Source organism: Labeo rohita, chromosome 10 (assembly GCF_022985175.1).
Source record: "Labeo rohita strain BAU-BD-2019 chromosome 10, IGBB_LRoh.1.0, whole genome shotgun sequence".
Taxonomy (NCBI): Eukaryota; Metazoa; Chordata; class Actinopteri; order Cypriniformes; family Cyprinidae; genus Labeo; species Labeo rohita.
In genome coordinates, this window is record NC_066878.1 from 13,296,680 (window position 1) to 13,314,798 (window position 18,119).

The 18,119-nt window shown below is 38.6% G+C and overlaps 1 protein-coding gene and 1 pseudogene across 1 annotated transcript; both read right to left on the minus strand.

Moving 5' to 3' along the window:
* The window catches only part of LOC127171682 (protocadherin beta-7-like), an 83,027-nt pseudogene that overhangs the window by 53,119 nt on the left and 11,789 nt on the right, over positions 1-18,119 (minus strand).
* On the minus strand, positions 12,357-16,272 carry LOC127171683 (protocadherin beta-16). The gene is made up of 2 exons (XM_051120483.1): positions 13,578-16,272; positions 12,357-12,594 (listed from the first exon to the last, which is right to left on the minus strand). Exons 1-2 carry the CDS (start codon positions 16,020-16,022, stop codon positions 12,490-12,492), a joined length of 2,550 nt encoding a protein of 849 aa, XP_050976440.1. The 5' UTR covers positions 16,023-16,272; the 3' UTR covers positions 12,357-12,489.

Sequence of the window (18,119 nt, forward strand, 5' to 3'; positions counted from 1 at the left end):
TGTCACTCTCTCCTACATTTAAGTAGGAATCAGGAAACAATTCCATTAATTTATAGAATACAATTTGTGACTCATCTAGTTTCTGTCAACACACTTCACAAAGTTAATGTATTAAGTTAATAAGTCAGTCATTCAAAATCAGTGTCATGCACATCAAAAAAAAAAACATACGAGTTTCCCGGTCCCTTTTCAAATAAATATGACTATAACAGCACCCATGGCAGTTATACAGCATTCTAGTCTATTGTTTGATACAGTCTCAGATAACTGTATACAACATTACCAGTAAATGTTACGTTTTTGCAAATGAAAATAAAGAGATTTGAAACTGCTCATGAAACTTTTGGTAAAAAAATAAATAACAATAAATGAGGAAAACTAACGTAAGTATTGTTTAATTCTTTAACGACAAGTTTAAGTAATTAATCGTGTTAATGCATATAAAGTAATTAAAGATCATTTATGTTAATAGACAAGGATGAATGTTATAATGCTGTGATGTAGTGCAGGAATTTGAACAATATTCCTTTGTCTTTTCTATAGTGTTTTTATATATTTATGTTTATACTTAACTTGATTAAAAATAATAATTTTCAGTTAAAAATAAATAAATAAAATAATAGTCCCAAAACTTTCTTACCGATTCTGCAGACCCGAGATCGTCGATGGAACTAATTTTCTTGATTGTGTGACTCATAGTTTCAGCAAAACTCGGGTCCACCACTAAGACATTCTGTCCACCGAGTGTAGAAAACTTACAGTCACTCTTCCTCGAGTCAGTCGTCATGCACACTTCATAATTATACCCGTGCGGCAGAGTTCCAGTGACTCCTGTGTCTGCGTAATGCGGTGGATAGTACGGAATAACAGGCAGATTGGACTGATATAAGAAGCGAGATTGTCTCCATCTGTAGATCTTTACTGATATTATCACAACTACACAAGTGATAAATAGGAAAGAAACAGCAGCCAGTGCAAGAACTAAATAAAAGGTCAGGTTCTCGTCATACTGTTTTTCATGCGTAAAGTCTGTGAACTCTGACAGCACTTCAGGAAAGCTGTCAGCCACAGCCACGTTAATGGACACCACAGCTGAGCGAGAGGGCTGTCCGTTATCCTCCACAACAACAGTGAGTTTTTGTTTGACCGCATCTTTATCAGTCACTTGTCGCACAGTTCTTATTTCTCCATTCTGTAAACCCACTTCAAACAGCGCTCTGTCTGTAGCTTTCTGTAGTTTATAGGAGAGCCAGGCATTCTGTCCAGAGTCCACATCAACAGCCACCACTTTAGTGACCAGATATCCAACATCTGCAGCACGAGGCACAATCTCAGCCACCACAGAAGCACCAGTCTGTACTGGATACAGAACCTGAGGAGCGTTGTCATTCTGATCTTGAATAGTTATTTTCACTGTCACGTTACTGCTGAGAGGAGGAGAGCCTCCATCTTGCGCTTTTACCCGGAAGTGGAAATCTTTCAGCTGTTCATAGTCAAAAGAGCGCACAGCTGTAATCAGTCCGCTGTCAGGGTGAACTGACACATATGATGAGACAGAGACTCCATTAACAGTGCTGTCTTCTAGAATATAAGAAACACGGGCATTCTGATTCCAATCAGCGTCTCTGGCTTTAATTGTAAATATAGAGAGACCAGGTGTGTTATTCTCCAGCACAAAGGCCTCATAGTGACTTTTTTCAAATACAGGAGCATTATCATTCACGTCTGATATCTGCACACGAAGAGAAACACTGCTGGAGAGCGCAGGTACTCCCTCATCAGTACATATTACACTGATATTGTACTCAGCTTCTCTCTCTCTGTCCAATTCCTGCTCTGTTTGCAAGCTAAAGAAACTGCTGGACGACGCAATAGCAAATGGAATATTATCACTAATGTAGCAGTGAACCTGGCCATTCATTCCGGAGTCAAGATCATTTACATTTAGCATTGCAACAACAGTGCTAGGTCTAGACTCCTCTGATATTGAATTTGACATAGACACGATGCTTATTGCTGGCTTGTTATCGTTTATGTCAGTGAGATCAATTATAACTTTACATGAATCAGACAGTCCTCCTTGGTCGCGTGCTTGTATGTTAAATTGATAACGACTTGCCTTTTCAAAGTCAGCTGAGCCCTTTAAAGTTATTTCTCCGCTTCGTGCATCAACCATGAATAAATCGTTTACATCTCCAGTGCTGGACATGTAGTACATTATAATCGCATTCGAACCTTCATCGGCATCAGAAGCGCTGACGGACGTGATAACAGTGTCTTTAGGTGTATTTTCAGGAAGAGTGGCTTTGTACACTCTCTGATTGAACACAGGTGGATTGTCGTTAATATCTAGCACAGTAACATGTATCCGCACAGTGCTGGTCAGCTGAGGCTCACCTCCATCTACTGCTGTTAACAACAAAGACAACTGCTCTTTGTTTTCACGGTCTAGAGCCTTTTGTAACACCATCTCCATGTTTCTGTCGCCATCCGTTTGAGTTTGCAAACTTAATACAAAATTATCTGTCGGTTTCAGTGAATAACTTAGATGACTGTTAGATCCAACATCCAGATCAATCGCATTTTCCAACATGAATCTTGCTCCAGTTACAGCAGACTCGCTTATTTCAAATGTAATCTCACCTTTCGGGAAACTCGGAGTATTATCATTTATGTCGATGATTTCCACTGTGACATCATACCATTCCATTGGATTTTCCAAAATCAGCTGAAGGTGTAAAGCGCAAGGAGTCGTTTTAGCACAAAGAGCCTCGCGGTCTATTTTCTCTTCCGTGAGAAGAATCCCCCTCTCATTATTCAACCCGACGAATTCGGTATTGTCTCCAGCAAATATGCGCGCCTTTCCTGACTTCAGTCTTTTTAAATCCAAACCCAAGCCTTGAGAAATATTTCCAACGATCGACCCTTTTGGCATTTCTTCAGGAATGGAATAGCTGATCTGCCCTCTCACCGAGTATTGAAACAGGATGATAAAATACGCTGTAGCGTGCCACATTACAGAGCTGGCCATTTTCTCTTGTTCTTCAGATCCTTAAGGTCGGTTTTATTACAAAATATAAAGACGTTACACGCTAAAGTCACAACATGGAATCTACACCAAGACCAGGATATCCATCTACAGTTTATCCGACAAAATTATTGTTTCGAATGATCATCCTGTACTTCTCTGTTCTCTGACATCACTGGATTTTGTAGGTAGGTCTGACAGACTGCGTTGCGTTGATCAACAGCGGCCCTATGAGCCTTAACTAAGAATTGCAATAGTTTGTTTGGGATGCATCACAGAAGAGCAGGACAAGAGTTATTTGCTAAACTAAAAGTTCAGTATCCCCTAAAAAATAAATAAATACGTTTAAAAACTCGTAACCAGGTGCCACGTTAATGCAAAAATCTAAGTATTTTAAATTAGCAATAAATGAATTTTATTTTATTCGTGAAATAAACTTTTTTTTTTTTGTGAAAGTCACTTTGATAAAGTATGCTATATAAGTATATATACTTAAAGTATATATCATTTTACTATAAAGAACAAATAAACAAATAAATAAAGCAAGCAATCTTTGAAAAGTAAAGCTGTGATTTTACTGAATTCCATTCCGCAAAGAAGGTATTAATAATAATAATAATAATAATAATAGTTGGCGCTGTCCAGTAAATGGTGCTGAAACGTTGTTGCAGTGTCACAAAATTACCACGAAAGCTGAAGAAAAACAACAACATCCAAAAAAAAAAAAAAAAAAAACATATGCCACGAAATACCTAATCGCAGTACATGGACACTATAATTTATAAGAAAAGTATTTAAGGTGCTATCTTACCAATTCTGAAAGACTGTTCTCTTCCGTAAAGTTACTTTCCTTCATTGCGCGTTGCATCGTCTCAGTGAAACTCGGGTCCACCACTAAAACATTCTGTCCACTGAGTGTAGAAAACTTACAGTCACTCTTCCTCGAGTCAGTCGTCATGCACACTTCATAATTATACCTGTGCGGCAGAGTTCCAGTGATTCCTGTGTCTGCGTAATGCGGTGGATAGTACGGAATAACAGGCAGATTGGACTGATATAAGAAGCGAGACTGTCTCCATCTGTAGATCTTTACTGATATTATGACAACCACACACGTAATAAATAGGAAAGAAACAGCAGCCAATGCAAGAACTAAATAAAACGTCAGGTTGTCGTCATACTGTTTTTCATGCGTAAAGTCTGTGAACTCTGACAGCACTTCAGGAAAGCTGTCAGCCACAGCCACATTAATGGAGACCACAGCTGAGCGAGAGGGCTGTCCGTTATCCTCCACAACAACAGTCAGTTTTTGTTTCACTGCATCTTTATCAGTCACTTGTCGCACAGTTCTTATTTCTCCATTCTGTAAACCCAGTTCAAACAGCGCTCTGTCTGTAGCTTTCTGTAGTTTATAGGAGAGCCAGGCATTCTGTCCAGAGTCCACATCAACAGCCACCACTTTAGTGACCAGATATCCAACATCTGCAGCACGAGGCACAATCTCAGCCACCACAGAAGCACCAGTCTGTACTGGATACAGAACCTGAGGAGCGTTGTCATTCTGATCTTGGATTATAATGTCCAAAGTCACATTAGTGCTGAGAGGTGGAGATCCTCCATCTTGCGCTTTCACACAAACACGAACACTTTTCATTTGCTCGTAGTCAAAACCGCGCAGTGCGTGAACCACTCCACTGTCAGCATTTACTGATATAAAAGAGGAAACAGGGGAGCGACCTACTGTAGTCTCATCTAGAAGATACGAAATACGAGCGTTCTGGTTCCAGTCATCATCTTGAGCACTCAGAGTAAATATGGACAAACCAGGTTGATTGTTTTCAGCAACATATGTAGTGTAAACACTCTTTTGAAACCTTGGGGGATTGTCATTAACATCTGATACTTTCAAATTTAAAGTTTTCTGACTAGAAAGCGCAGGAGATCCTGAGTCTGTGGCTGTGATTGTGATATTATATTCTTCCATACGTTCACGATCTAAAGCAGCATCAGTGACTAAAGTGTAATAATTCCGGAGTGAGGACATAAGTTTAAATGGAGTATTTCTATCAGTTGTACAGACAACGTGACCATTGTCTCCTGCATCTACATCCTTTACATTGAAAATAGCGATAGTGGTGCCAAAAGGTGCATCCTCACTCACTGGAGTGAAAAATGACATAACACTTATTGTTGGTGCATTGTCATTTACGTCAATTAAATCAACTATGACTTTAGCAGAGTTTCCTAAACCACCCTGATCTTTGGCCTCGATGCCAAATTCGTATTTCTTTGCTTTTTCGAAATCAAGTACACCATTTAAGGTAATAACGCCTGTTTTTTCATCGATTGTAAAAATATCGTTTATGTTCCCTTTAAAATTGGCAAAACTAAATGCAATCAAACTGTTTGTCCCACTGTCTGCATCACTAGCATTAACAGTTGCAATATAAGTTCCTTTAGGTGAATTTTCTGCTATTGTTGCTCTGTAAACAGACTGGTTGAACACTGGCGCGTTGTCATTTGCATCTAGTACATTCACCTCTATTTTCATATTACCAGATCTATGAGGGTTTCCTCCGTCGACCGCTGTGAGAATAAGAGACAGTCGTGGATGCTGCTCTCTGTCTAAAGGCTTCTGAAGCACCATTTCAGCATATTTAACTCCATCAGGACTCGAATGTTGTTTCAGAATAAAATAATCATTACCTGACATAATATAATTTTGGAGAGCATTCACACCTACGTCAGGATCATCTGCGCTGCCCAGTAAAAAAAGAGCTTCAGGTGCGGCCGATTCACTTATTTCGAGATTAATTTCATCTTTAGGAAATGTTGGCGAGTGATCGTTTACATCCAATATTTCCACCGTAACATGATGTAATTCCACTGGATTATCAAGTATTATTTCAAATGTGAAGCTGCATGGAGTGGTTTCAGCGCAAAGCTGCTCTCGGTCAATTCGCTCCTTTACAACCAAAATCCCTTTGTCTGTTTCCAGGTCCACATATTCAGTGCTGTCGCCAGATACGATACGAGCCCGACCCGAGCGCAGTCTTTGAACATCCAGACCAAGATCATGAGCTATATTCCCGATAAGCGACCCTTTCTTCATTTCCTCTGGAACGGAGTAACGAATCTGTGCGTTTATGTAAAAGATCGAAAAAGCAGCCATGATGAATAAGACCCTCCATAAGAAAACACAATACAAGGGCTGTATTTGCCATCGGTAAAGCCTTCCACTCAATATAATTATTTTCATTTTAACTATTCCGATTACAAGGCGGATGCTATTAAATAACAGAAATAATCACAAATAAATTTTGTTTATCTGCTGTTTGTCAGTATCTCTGTCTTCTTCAACGACGCTCTTTGGTCACAGTCACAACTGCCTAGTCTGCATCATCTGAGCTCCACCAACCACAAGCAGTGGCGAATCAAAAGGGTGTTCATGTACATTTTTGTTAACCAACAGCGGCCCATAGAGTTGATAAAGATGAACAGCATTTGGAAATACTCAGAAATAGCTCAATCCTGCAGCACAATTCTGTATATTAACCTGAGCAACACACACACACACACACACACACACAATATGTCATTCAGAAGGGATCTTGCCAAATAATCCAGGTAAGTCACTCAGAATGCAAATAATACATATATAAGCTATACTACTGCTACTACTAATAATAATAATAATAATTAATAATAATAAAATCACATTTTTTAAAGGTTGAAAATACAACTTTTCCCCTCAGACGTCTTGTTTACCCGACAGACCTCAGCAAAACAATTAAAATTCACGTTTTGTAAGCTTATTATAATCTGCGCTTTTGCTTTAAATTCACATGTATTATATTATATTATATCATATTTTTCCCTTATCTTTCAGATGGTCTTACCATTTCAGGCACCTCTCGATCTTCTAATAGCTTCTTTTCATTCATTGCGCGCTGCATCGTCTCAGTGAAACTCGGGTCCACCACTAAAAAATGTTGTCCTCCGAGTGTCGAAAACTTACAGTCACTCTTCCTCGAGTCAGTCGTCATGCACACTTCATAATTATACCCGTGTGGCAGAGTTCCAGTGACTCCTGTGTCTGCGTAATGCGGTGGATAGTACGGAATAACAGGCAGATTGGACTGATATAAGAAGCGAGTTTGTTTCCATCTGTAGATCTTTACTGATATTATGACAACCACACAAGTGATAAATAGGAAAGAAACAGCAGCCAGTGCAAGAACTAAATAAAAAGTTAAGTTCTCGTCAAATTGTTTTTCGTGCGTAAAGTCTGTGAACTCAGACAGCACTTCAGGAAAGCTGTCAGCCACAGCCACGTTAATGGACACCACAGCTGAGCGAGAGGGCTGTCCGTTATCCTCCACAACAACAGTCAGTTTTTGTTTGACCGCATCTTTATCAGTCACTTGTCGCACAGTTCTTATTTCTCCATTCTGTAAACCCACTTCAAACAGCGCTCTGTCTGTAGCTTTCTGTAGTTTATAGGAGAGCCAGGCATTCTGTCCAGAGTCCACATCAACAGCCACCACTTTAGTGACCAGATATCCAACATCTGCAGCACGAGGCACAATCTCAGCCACCACAGAAGCACCAGTCTGTACTGGATACAGAACCTGAGGAGCGTTGTCATTCTGATCTTGGATTATAATGTCCAAAGTCACATTAGTGCTGAGAGGTGGAGATCCTCCATCTTGCGCTTTCACACAAACACGAACACTTTTCATTTGCTCGTAGTCAAAACCGCGCAGTGCGTGAACCACTCCACTGTCAGCATTTACTGATATAAAAGAGGAAAGAGGGGAGCCACCCACTGTAGTCTCTTCTAGAAGATACGAAATACGAGCGTTCTGGTTCCAGTCATCATCTTGAGCACTCAGAGTAAATATGGACAAACCAGGTTGATTGTTTTCAGTAATATATGTAGTGTAAACACTCTTTTGAAACCTTGGGGGATTGTCATTAACATCCAATACTTTCAGATTTAACGTTTTCTGACTAGAAAGCGCAGGAGACCCTGAATCTGTAGCTGTGATAGTTATATTGTATTCTGCCACACGTTCACGATCTAAAGCAGCATCTGTCACTAAAGTGTAATAATTCCGCAGCGAAGACTGTAATTTAAATGGAGAATTTCGATCTACTATACAGTCAACGTGGCCATTTTCTCCTGCATCTAGATCTTTGATACTGAAAATAGCAACAGTGGTGCCAGCATGTGCGTCTTCACTCACTAAGCTTGAAAATGACATAACACTTATATAGGGTGCATTGTCGTTTATATCAAGTAAATCAACTATGACTTTAGCAGAGTTTCCTAAACCACCCTGATCTTTGGCTTCGATGCCAATATCATATTTTTTTGATTTTTCAAAGTCAAGCACCCCCGTTAAAGTAATAACACCTGTTTTTTCATCTATTTCAAAAACTTCATGTATGTTTCCTTTCAAATTAGCAAAACTGTATGAAATCAAACTGTTCATTCCACTATCCGCATCACTTGCATTAACAGTTGTAATGTAAGTTCCTTTAGGTGCATTTTCCGCTATTGTTGCCTTATAAACTGATTGGTTGAATACTGGTGCGTTGTCATTTGCATCTAGAACATTTACCTCTATTTTCATATTACCAGATCTATGAGGGTTTCCTCCGTCGACTGCTGTGAGAATGAGAGACAGTCGTGGATGCTGCTCTCTGTCTAGGGGCTTCTGAAGCACCATTTCAGCATATTTAACTCCATCGGGACGTGAGTGTTGTTTCAGAATAAAATAATCATTAGGTGACATTATATAACTTTGTAGTGCGTTTAGACCTACATCAGGATCATCTGCGCCTCCCAGTAAAAAAAGGGCTCCAGGTGTGGCCGATTCACTTATTTCAAGATTAATTTCATCTTTAGGGAATGTTGGCGAGTGATCGTTTACATCCAGTATTTCCACCGTAACATGATGTAATTCCATCGGATTATCAAGTATTATTTCAAATGTGAAGCTGCACGGAGTGGTTTCAGCGCAAAGCTGCTCTCGGTCAATTCGCTCCTTTACAACCAAAATCCCTTTGTCTGTTTTCAGCTCTATGTACTCGGTGCTGTCGCCAGACACGATACGAGCCCGACCCGAGCGCAGTCTTTGAACATCCAGACCAAGATCATGAGCTATATTCCCGATAAGCGACCCTTTCTTCATTTCCTCTGGAACGGAGTAACGAATCTGTGCGTTTATGTTAGAGATCGAACAAGCAGCCATGATGAATAAGACCCTCCATAAGAAAACATGACCCAAGAGGCTGTCCTCGCGATTGGTAACAAAGAATCCTTCTACATGCTCTAATCACAAACATTTTTATATGTTAAGTATTCAAATTACAAACTGTAGAGGATGTTCTATAATCAAAATATCCACAAATTAATCCAGTTCGTTTGCTAGTGACCCTCTCTCTTCATCGACTCTCTGTAGTCTCCTCCACAGCATCAGCACAGCTCCACCAACCACAGGCGATCACCTACTTGCGTTTCTACAAATCAACAGCGGCCCTTAGAGTTAAAAACGGGAAACAACAATAATAAAAGCTATGGAATGTCCCAGTACTGAAACTGCAGTGCTTTCCATTATTTGGACTTGATTAAAGGATAAAACATATCTACAGAACTATAGATACTAAGACAAACACGCAATAACCATCCTGTACACTTAAAAGTGCTGTAATAATCAACTAATTTTCCTAGCAATGGAAAAAAAAAAAAAAAACATGTCATGCTAATTTTACAGATTACAGGTTTGCCTTTAAAGACAAAGCCTCAAAAGCATTAAAGCTGTTTAAACACGTAATGCCCAAAACAAGTCTGATTGTAAACATTAGTTGTAGTATTAGGAATGAACTAATAATAAAGAATAATTTTTCAGATTTTATTTATATTCATATTAATATACTATTTCTTTTTAATGGAAAATATTGTGCCAATTGTTGACTAATGTTAAGTTATACAACCATAATTGTTAAAAGTATTACTATGTCTAAAAATGTATCCATACAACTGTTTATTTATTTATGTTTTTATTTTTTTTATTTTGTCGCGAATGCATTAATTGATATTACTGAATTGAACCTTATTGTTACAGATTTATCATAGCCTAACAGACCAGTGTTACTAAATTCAGTGAATGTAATTAAAATATTATATGTACTTTTTAAGAACAGGTGATCTTACCATTTCAGGGAACTCAGGATCTTCTAAGTTCTTTTCCTTGATTGCGCGTTGCATCGTCTCAGTGAAACTCGGGTCCACCACTAAAACATTCTGTCCGCCAAGTGTAGAAAACTTACAGTCACTTTTCCTCGAGTCAGTCGTCATGCACACTTCATAATTATACCCGTGTGGCAGAGTTCCAGTGACTCCTGTGTCTGCGTAATGCGGTGGATAGTACGGAATAACAGGCAGATTTGACTGATATAAAAGCGAGATTGTCTCCATCTGTAGATCTTTACTGATATTATCACAACCACACAAGTAATAAATAGGAAAGAAACAGCAGCAAGTGCAAGAACTAAATAAAAAGTCAGATTTTCGTCATACTGTTTTTCATGCGTAAAGTCTGTGAACTCTGACAGCACTTCAGGAAAGCTGTCAGCTACAGCCACGTTAATGGACACCACAGCTGAGCGAGAGGGCTGTCCGTTATCCTCCACAACAACAGTCAGTTTTTGTTTGACCGCATCTTTATCAGTCACTTGTCGCACAGTTCTTATTTCTCCATTCTGTAAACCCACTTCAAACAGCGCTTTGTCTGTAGCTTTCTGTAGTTTATAGGAGAGCCAGGCATTCTGTCCAGAGTCCACATCAACAGCCACCACTTTAGTCACCAGATATCCAACATCTGCAGCACGAGGCACAATCTCACCCACCACAGAAGCACCAGTCTGTACTGGATACAGAACCTGAGGAGCGTTGTCATTCTGATCTTGAATATTGATAGTTATTGTCACTTCAGAGCTCAAGGGCGGGGATCCTCCATCTCGAGCTGTCACGTTAAAGGCAAACGATTTTAACTGTTCAAAATCAAATGATTTTACTGCACGAATATTGCCAGTGAGTGAATCTACAGATATGAGGGAACTTAACGGTGCACCACGCATGTTTTCATCCTTCAGGAAGTAGGACAATTGCGCATTGGGACCCCAGTCAGCATCGTTTGCTTTAACAGTCAGTATAGTCAGATCAGGAGAATTATTTTCACTAACAAATGTTTTATATTCCTCAAACTCGAATACTGGCGGATTGTCATTCACATCGGATATTTTTACATTAAGTGTTTTGTTTGCGTGGCGCACTGGGCTTCCTTGGTCTGAAACCAAGATCGTTATGTTATATTCAGCAGTACTTTCTCGATCAAGCATATCATCAGTAACTAAGCTATAATATTCTGCGAGAGATGACTCAATTTTAAACGGTATGTTTTGATTTATTGAGCACTGAACAAGGCCATTTTTACCCGAATCTGCGTCCTCCACGTTAATGACGGCTACAGTTGTTCCCACTGGAGAATTTTCAGGAAGGATGTTTGAGAACGACATCAGCTGTATGGTTGGAGAGTTGTCATTTTCATCAATTACATCTATAACAATTTTGCAAGTATCTGAAAGGCCTCCTTTATCTCTTGCATTAATATTTAATTGATAGCTATTTTGAGATTCATAATCTAAATGATTAAGAAGTCTAATCTCGCCTGTATCTGTGTTTATCCCAAAAAGCTCACTTGCTTCTTTGCTAGCAACAGCAAAGGAATAGGAAACCTGGCCATTTATACCTTCGTCAGCATCAGTAGCACTAATAGTACCTATGACAGTACCAGCAGGCGAATTCTCTCTAACTTCAGTTTTAAATACTGACTGTCTACACACTGGGGCATTATCATTAGCATCCAGAACAGTAACGTGAATTTTTACAGCTGCCTGATTTCTGAGGTGATCCACCATCAGTTGCCAAAAGAACCAATTTAATCTCATCGCGTTCCTCTCGATCAAGTTCTCGTTGTAAAACCATCTCAACGTATTTGCTGCCATCGGTCTGACTATGTACTTCCAGTTTAAAAGTATCAGTTGTATGTAGTTTATAGCTTTGTATACCATTTAGACCTACATCTGTATCTATAGCGCTGTCTAAAGGAAAACGAGCTCCTAAAACCGCATTTTCAGTAATATTCAAATTAACATTTTCTTTCGAAAATAACGGAGCATTATCGTTTATATCTTGCACCTCAACTGTGACTCGATGAAGTTGGATAGGGTTTTCAACAATAAGATCAAAGCTGAAGCTGCAAGGCGTCGTTTGCTTACAGAGCTCCTCTCGATCTATCCTTTCTTTAACTACTAGAGTCCCTTTGTCTCTGCTCAGATCGGCATACTGTCGTCCGCCCTTTGTTACGACGCGAGCTTTTCCAGATATAAGTCTACTTATCTCTATCCCCAGATCCTTGGCGATGTTTCCAACGAATGATCCTTCTGGCATTTCTTCTGGGATGGAATATCTGGCATTGCAATAAATGACGTCCACTCTGTAAAGGCAGAGAATGAAAAACACAACCAGCCATTTTGAATTTGAAGAAACCATCCACTGATTGTGTGAATTGCTCGATAACCTTATGAAAACCATCTTGAGCTGTGTCGTCAAACAAAGTGGGATCAAGTACGAAAAACCATTAAAAAACCTAAATGTACAATAAAGCATTCATGTTCTTTCCATCAGAAAAAACGAACACTGCATATCCCCAACCTACAAACACGTCAGTAAGTGACTGGCAATACAGACTGCTGAGCAAAGAAGGGCTCTACTCAGATGTTAATCAACAGCGGCACTCAGAGTCGTAAATTCGCAAATACAAGACCAACAGCCTTAAATTCCAGTGTTACAAGTCAAAATTATGACATCAATATCACAAGAAGAAAAAGAAGAAGAGGAATGATAAGAAGAAGAGGAAGAAGAAACTGTTCCGTTTTGTTAAAAAAAAGTTAGAGTCTGTTTAACCGGTAAAGACTAATAAGAGGAAACCGCTGACCATTTCAGCACCATCAGAATGAACAGCACCCCAAGAATTCAACAATGAACTGAATGCTCGATTCCCAGACTCGCTAAAATCTAAAACGTAACTGCAAGTAAAAAAAAAAAAAAAAAAATGAAAGCAAGCGCAAAAAAGACACGCTGATTTAAAAATAAATAAATAAATAAATAATAATAAATAATAATATTTTCTTTAGAATTCTATCTCTCAATGATGTCGTCTTTTTATCAGCAGCGTCCATTTTACAATAATGACAACGATTAAATCATTCAATCAGTTCTGTGTGTGTTACCTTGATTAATTATATATTTATCATTTTAAAACGACGTTATCTAACACGTCCTCTTTACTTTAAGTTTGCATAGCATCAACAGGCTGAAGAAGCAAAGATTTATGGTGTAATGACCGAAAAGACATCGAGGCAATTACTAATATTAATGTTCATTTTAATGTGTGCATTAATCCAATCCAAACCTTACCATTTCTTGTAGCTCAGAATTTTCAAGAATGTTCTTTTCCTTCATTGCGCGCTGCATCGTCTCAGTGAAACTCGGGTCCACCACTAAAACATTCTGTCCGCCGAGTGTAGAAAACTTACAGTCACTCTTCCTCGAGTCAGTCGTCATGCACACTTCATAATTATACCCGTGTGGCAGAGTTCCAGTGACTCCTGTGTCTGCGTAATGCGGTGGATAGTACGGAATAACAGGCAGATTGGACTGATATAAGAAGCGAGACTGTCTCCATCTGTAGATCTTGACTGATATTATCACAACCACACAAGTAATGAATAAGAAAGAAACAGCAGCCAGTGCGAGAACTAAATAAAACGTCAAGTTCTCGTCATACTGCTTTCCATGCGTAAAGTCTGTGAACTCTGACAGCACTTCAGGAAAGCTGTCAGCCACAGCCACGTTAATGGACACCACAGCTGAGCGAGAGGGCTGTCCGTTATCCTCCACAACAACAGTCAGTTTTTGTTTGACCGCATCTTTATCAGTTACTTGTCGCACAGTTCTTATTTCTCCATTCTGCAAGCCCACTTCAAACAGCGCTCTGTCTGTAGCTTTCTGTAGTTTATAGGAGAGCCAGGCATTCTGTCCAGAGTCCACATCAACAGCCACCACTTTAGTGACCAGATATCCAACATCTGCAGCACGAGGCACAATCTCAGCCACTACAGAAGCACCAGTCTGTACTGGATACAGAACCTGAGGAGCGTTGTCATTCTCATCTTGAATATTGATAGTTATTGTCACTTCAGAGCTCAAGGGCGGGGATCCTCCATCTCGAGCTGTCACGTTAAAGGCAAACGATTTTAACTGTTCAAAATCAAATGATTTTACTGCACGAATATTGCCAGTGAGTGAATCTACAGATATGAGGGAACTTAACGGTGCACCACGCATGTTTTCATCCTTCAGGAAGTAGGACAATTGTGCATTGGGACCCCAGTCAGCATCATTTGCTTTAACAGTCAGTACAGTCAGACCAGGAGAATTATTTTCGCTAACAAATGTGTTATATTCCTCAGAATGGAATATTGGCGGATTGTCATTCACATCGGATATTTTTACATTAAGTGTTTTGTTTGCGTGTCGCACTGGACTTCCATGATCTGACACCAAGATCGTTATGTTATATTCAGCAGTACTTTCTCGATCAAGCATATCATCAGTAACTAAACTATAATATTCTGCGAGAGATGACTCAATTTTAAACGGTATGTTTTGATTTATTGAGCACTGAACAAGGCCATTTTGACCCGAATCTGCGTCCTCCACGTTAATGACGGCTACAGTTGCTCCCACTGGGGAATTTTCAGGAAGGGTGTTTGAGAACGACATCAGCTGTATGGTTGGAGAGTTGTCATTTTCATCGAGTACATCTATGATAAATTTGCAGGTATCTGCGAGACCTCCTTTATCTCTCGCTTTAATATTTATTTGATAACTATTTTGAGATTCATAATCTAAACGCTCAAGAAGTCTAATCTCGCCTGTCTCTGTATTTATTGCAAAAAGCTCCCTTGCTTCTTTGCTTGCAACAGCAAAGGAATAGGAAACCTGGCCATTTACACCTTCGTCAGCATCAGCAGCACTAATGGTACCTATAAAAGTACCAGCAGGTGAATTCTCTCTAACTTCAGTTTTAAATACTGATTGTTTACAAACTGGGGCATTATCATTAACATCCAGAACAGTAACGTGAATTTTTACACTGCCTGATTTTTGAGGTGATCCACCATCATTTGCCAAAAGAACCAATTTAATCTCATCGCGCTCCTCTCGGTCTAGTTCTCGCTGTAAAACCATCTCAATGTATTTGCTGCCGTCGGTCTGACTAAGGACCTCCAGTTTAAAACTATCAGTTGGATGTAGTTTATAGTTCTGTATACCATTTAGACCTACATCTGCATCTATAGCGCTGTCCAATGGAAACCTAGTTCCAGAAATTGCATTTTCGCTTATTTCCAAATTTACATTTTCTTTCGGAAATAATGGAGCATTATCGTTTATATCTTGCACCTCAACTGTGACTCGATGGAGTTGGATAGGGTTTTCAACGATAAGATCAAAGCTGAAGCTGCAAGGCGTCGTTTGCTTACAGAGCTGCTCTCGATCTATCCTTTCTTTAACTACTAGAGTCCCTTTGTCTCTGCTCAGATCGACATACTGTCGTCCGCCCTTTGTTACGACGCGAGCTTTTCCAGATATGAGTCTACTTATCTCTATCCCCAGATCCTTGGCGATGTTTCCAACGAATGATCCCTCTGGCATTTCTTCCGGGATGGAATATCTTGTATTGCAATATACTACGTCCACTCCGTAAAAGCAGAGAATGAAAAACACAACCTGCCATTTTGAATGTGCGGAAACCATCCAAGGATTGTGTAGATTGCTCGACAAGCTTGAAAAAGCCATCTTGATAAGCAGCGACGTCAAACGAAGTTGGAGCAAATATAATTGAACATTATAATCCTAAATACAAAATAACGTATATGTTCTTTTCATCGAAAGAACACTGCACATGTCCAACCTACAAACGCGTTAGTAAGGGATGGACTGCTGAGCAAAGAAGCGCTCAGATGTTAATCAACAGCGGCGCTCAGAGCTTTAAAGACGCAAATACAAGACCAGCAGGCTCAGTTCATTTCTGCTATTAATAATATTAAAAATCATATGGAACTCCGTCATGCGGTATACATGTGAACCACAAGCTAATTTACCAGTAGCAGGCAATTGTAAAACAAAACAAAAACAATGACCATTTCAGCACCATCTGAATGAACAGCACCCGACGAATTTAATTCAGAATACAAGAAGACAGAATGCAACAGAAAAAGTAAAGCTTCAAGAAATATACTCAAGAAAAGTCTAAAAACTCACCTTGAGCCCTTAGCATGTCCTGATGTTGCTGCTGACATTCTGCTGACATTCTAACATTCTACTTTATTATTATTATTATTATTATTATTATTATTAAAAATGCATTAAGGTATTTTTCCCTAGTCTAGCCTAGCAATTATTTGCATAATGTTTATTTTTTTTTTTTTATGCTATTGCCTTATTATGATGAATTTATTCACTTTATTCCACATAAGATTATTTGAATGAAAGCATTTGTTAATGTCAATTTTATTCAAAATTTGATCAAATAAAATGATCATTTGATTTTTGCTTTTTCATCAACAAATAAACCAGCCAACATCTTTACAGATTTAACATGTTAAAACAGTCATATTATCAAACATCCGTTTTCATGCTTGTTTAAATAACATAAAAAAGTTGTGCTTTGTGTCTGGTTGTACAATTAAATGTGTTTATGGTCAATTACCCATGCAGATTTCCAGGCTTTTCAGTATCTATTAGAAAATTAATGAATCAGATTTGTACATCACAAGCATGCATCCCATTTAATTTAGAGTAAATAAGATTTTTTTCTTACCTTTAGAAGGATGTCCAGTATTGGTTCACAGAGGAGGGCATGGAAGACAAAAATGAGATTAAAGTTAGGGCTGTTTATAATAATATTTAAGGCATTAAAGTAAAGAAAAAAAAAAAAAAAAAAAAAAAGGATATATATATATATATATATATATATATATATATATATATATATATATATATATATAAATACATATAAAGAGTTGTCCCCTCAATACAGTACAGGTATTATTGTTTTAAAAAGCCCTTAACATACTGGCAATTTAAGTCACAGTGACAGTAATGTCAATAAGAGAGAGAGAGAGAGAGAGAGAGAGAGGAGACCATGGATGGTTGTAACATGGGTCAGTTGCACCACTTCCAATTTCTAAAATTAGGAAGAAGTTACAAATCACTTTCACACATCCTCAGTTTAGTCCTCATTGCACATGTGAGGAAGTAGAGCCCTGTGGCAGACGAAGTAGATTTTAAAGGAGAAAAAAAAAAAAAAAAAAACACAAATTTTGAGGTTAAAAACCTCAAAAAAATATTTTTATTCTTAATTTACTTTTGTAATGGCAGTCCCTGCTTTGTAGTTAAACTCAAAGTTAAATTATGTATATTGTGTCTGTGTAGATATTTTTCATGCAAGTTGTTAGTGCTAATGTTCTGGCTGTTAGCTGTAAGGTGAGCTAGTTCATGGCTACAAGACTCTGGGTTAGTTGTAACATCAATAAAACATTTAATTTATGTTTTCTTTGAACTTCTATATGCCTAGGTCTTGGAGGAGAAAAACAGAGGTTGTCTCTAAATGTTCAAGTGTGCAAGTTCAGTTTTATTATGGACAATTTCTATGTCTGTCACTAACAAACATGCTTAAACACACACACACGCATGCACACACATGCATGTTATTTAGTTTTATGATCATGATACTAATGTAACACAAACACACCAATAATGTCAGTGCTGGATCAAAAACTTTCAAAATATTTAATCCTTATTTGAAATCATAATGTTACATCTCACCCCAGGGTATTACAACTAAGTCGGACTATTGGATGAATTGTAACATTTCACTCCTTGTATTTGAAA

Bases quoted from the DNA above. Each gene is read 5' to 3' on its own strand.
- LOC127171683 (XM_051120483.1), bottom strand. From the start codon at position 16,022: ATGGCTTTTTCAAGCTTGTCGAGCAATCTACACAATCCTTGGATGGTT. The intron at 12,595-13,577 runs GTAAGGTTTGGA...CTGCCTTTACAG, and splicing joins ATTCTGAGCTACAAGAAATG to AGTGGACGTCATTTATTGCA.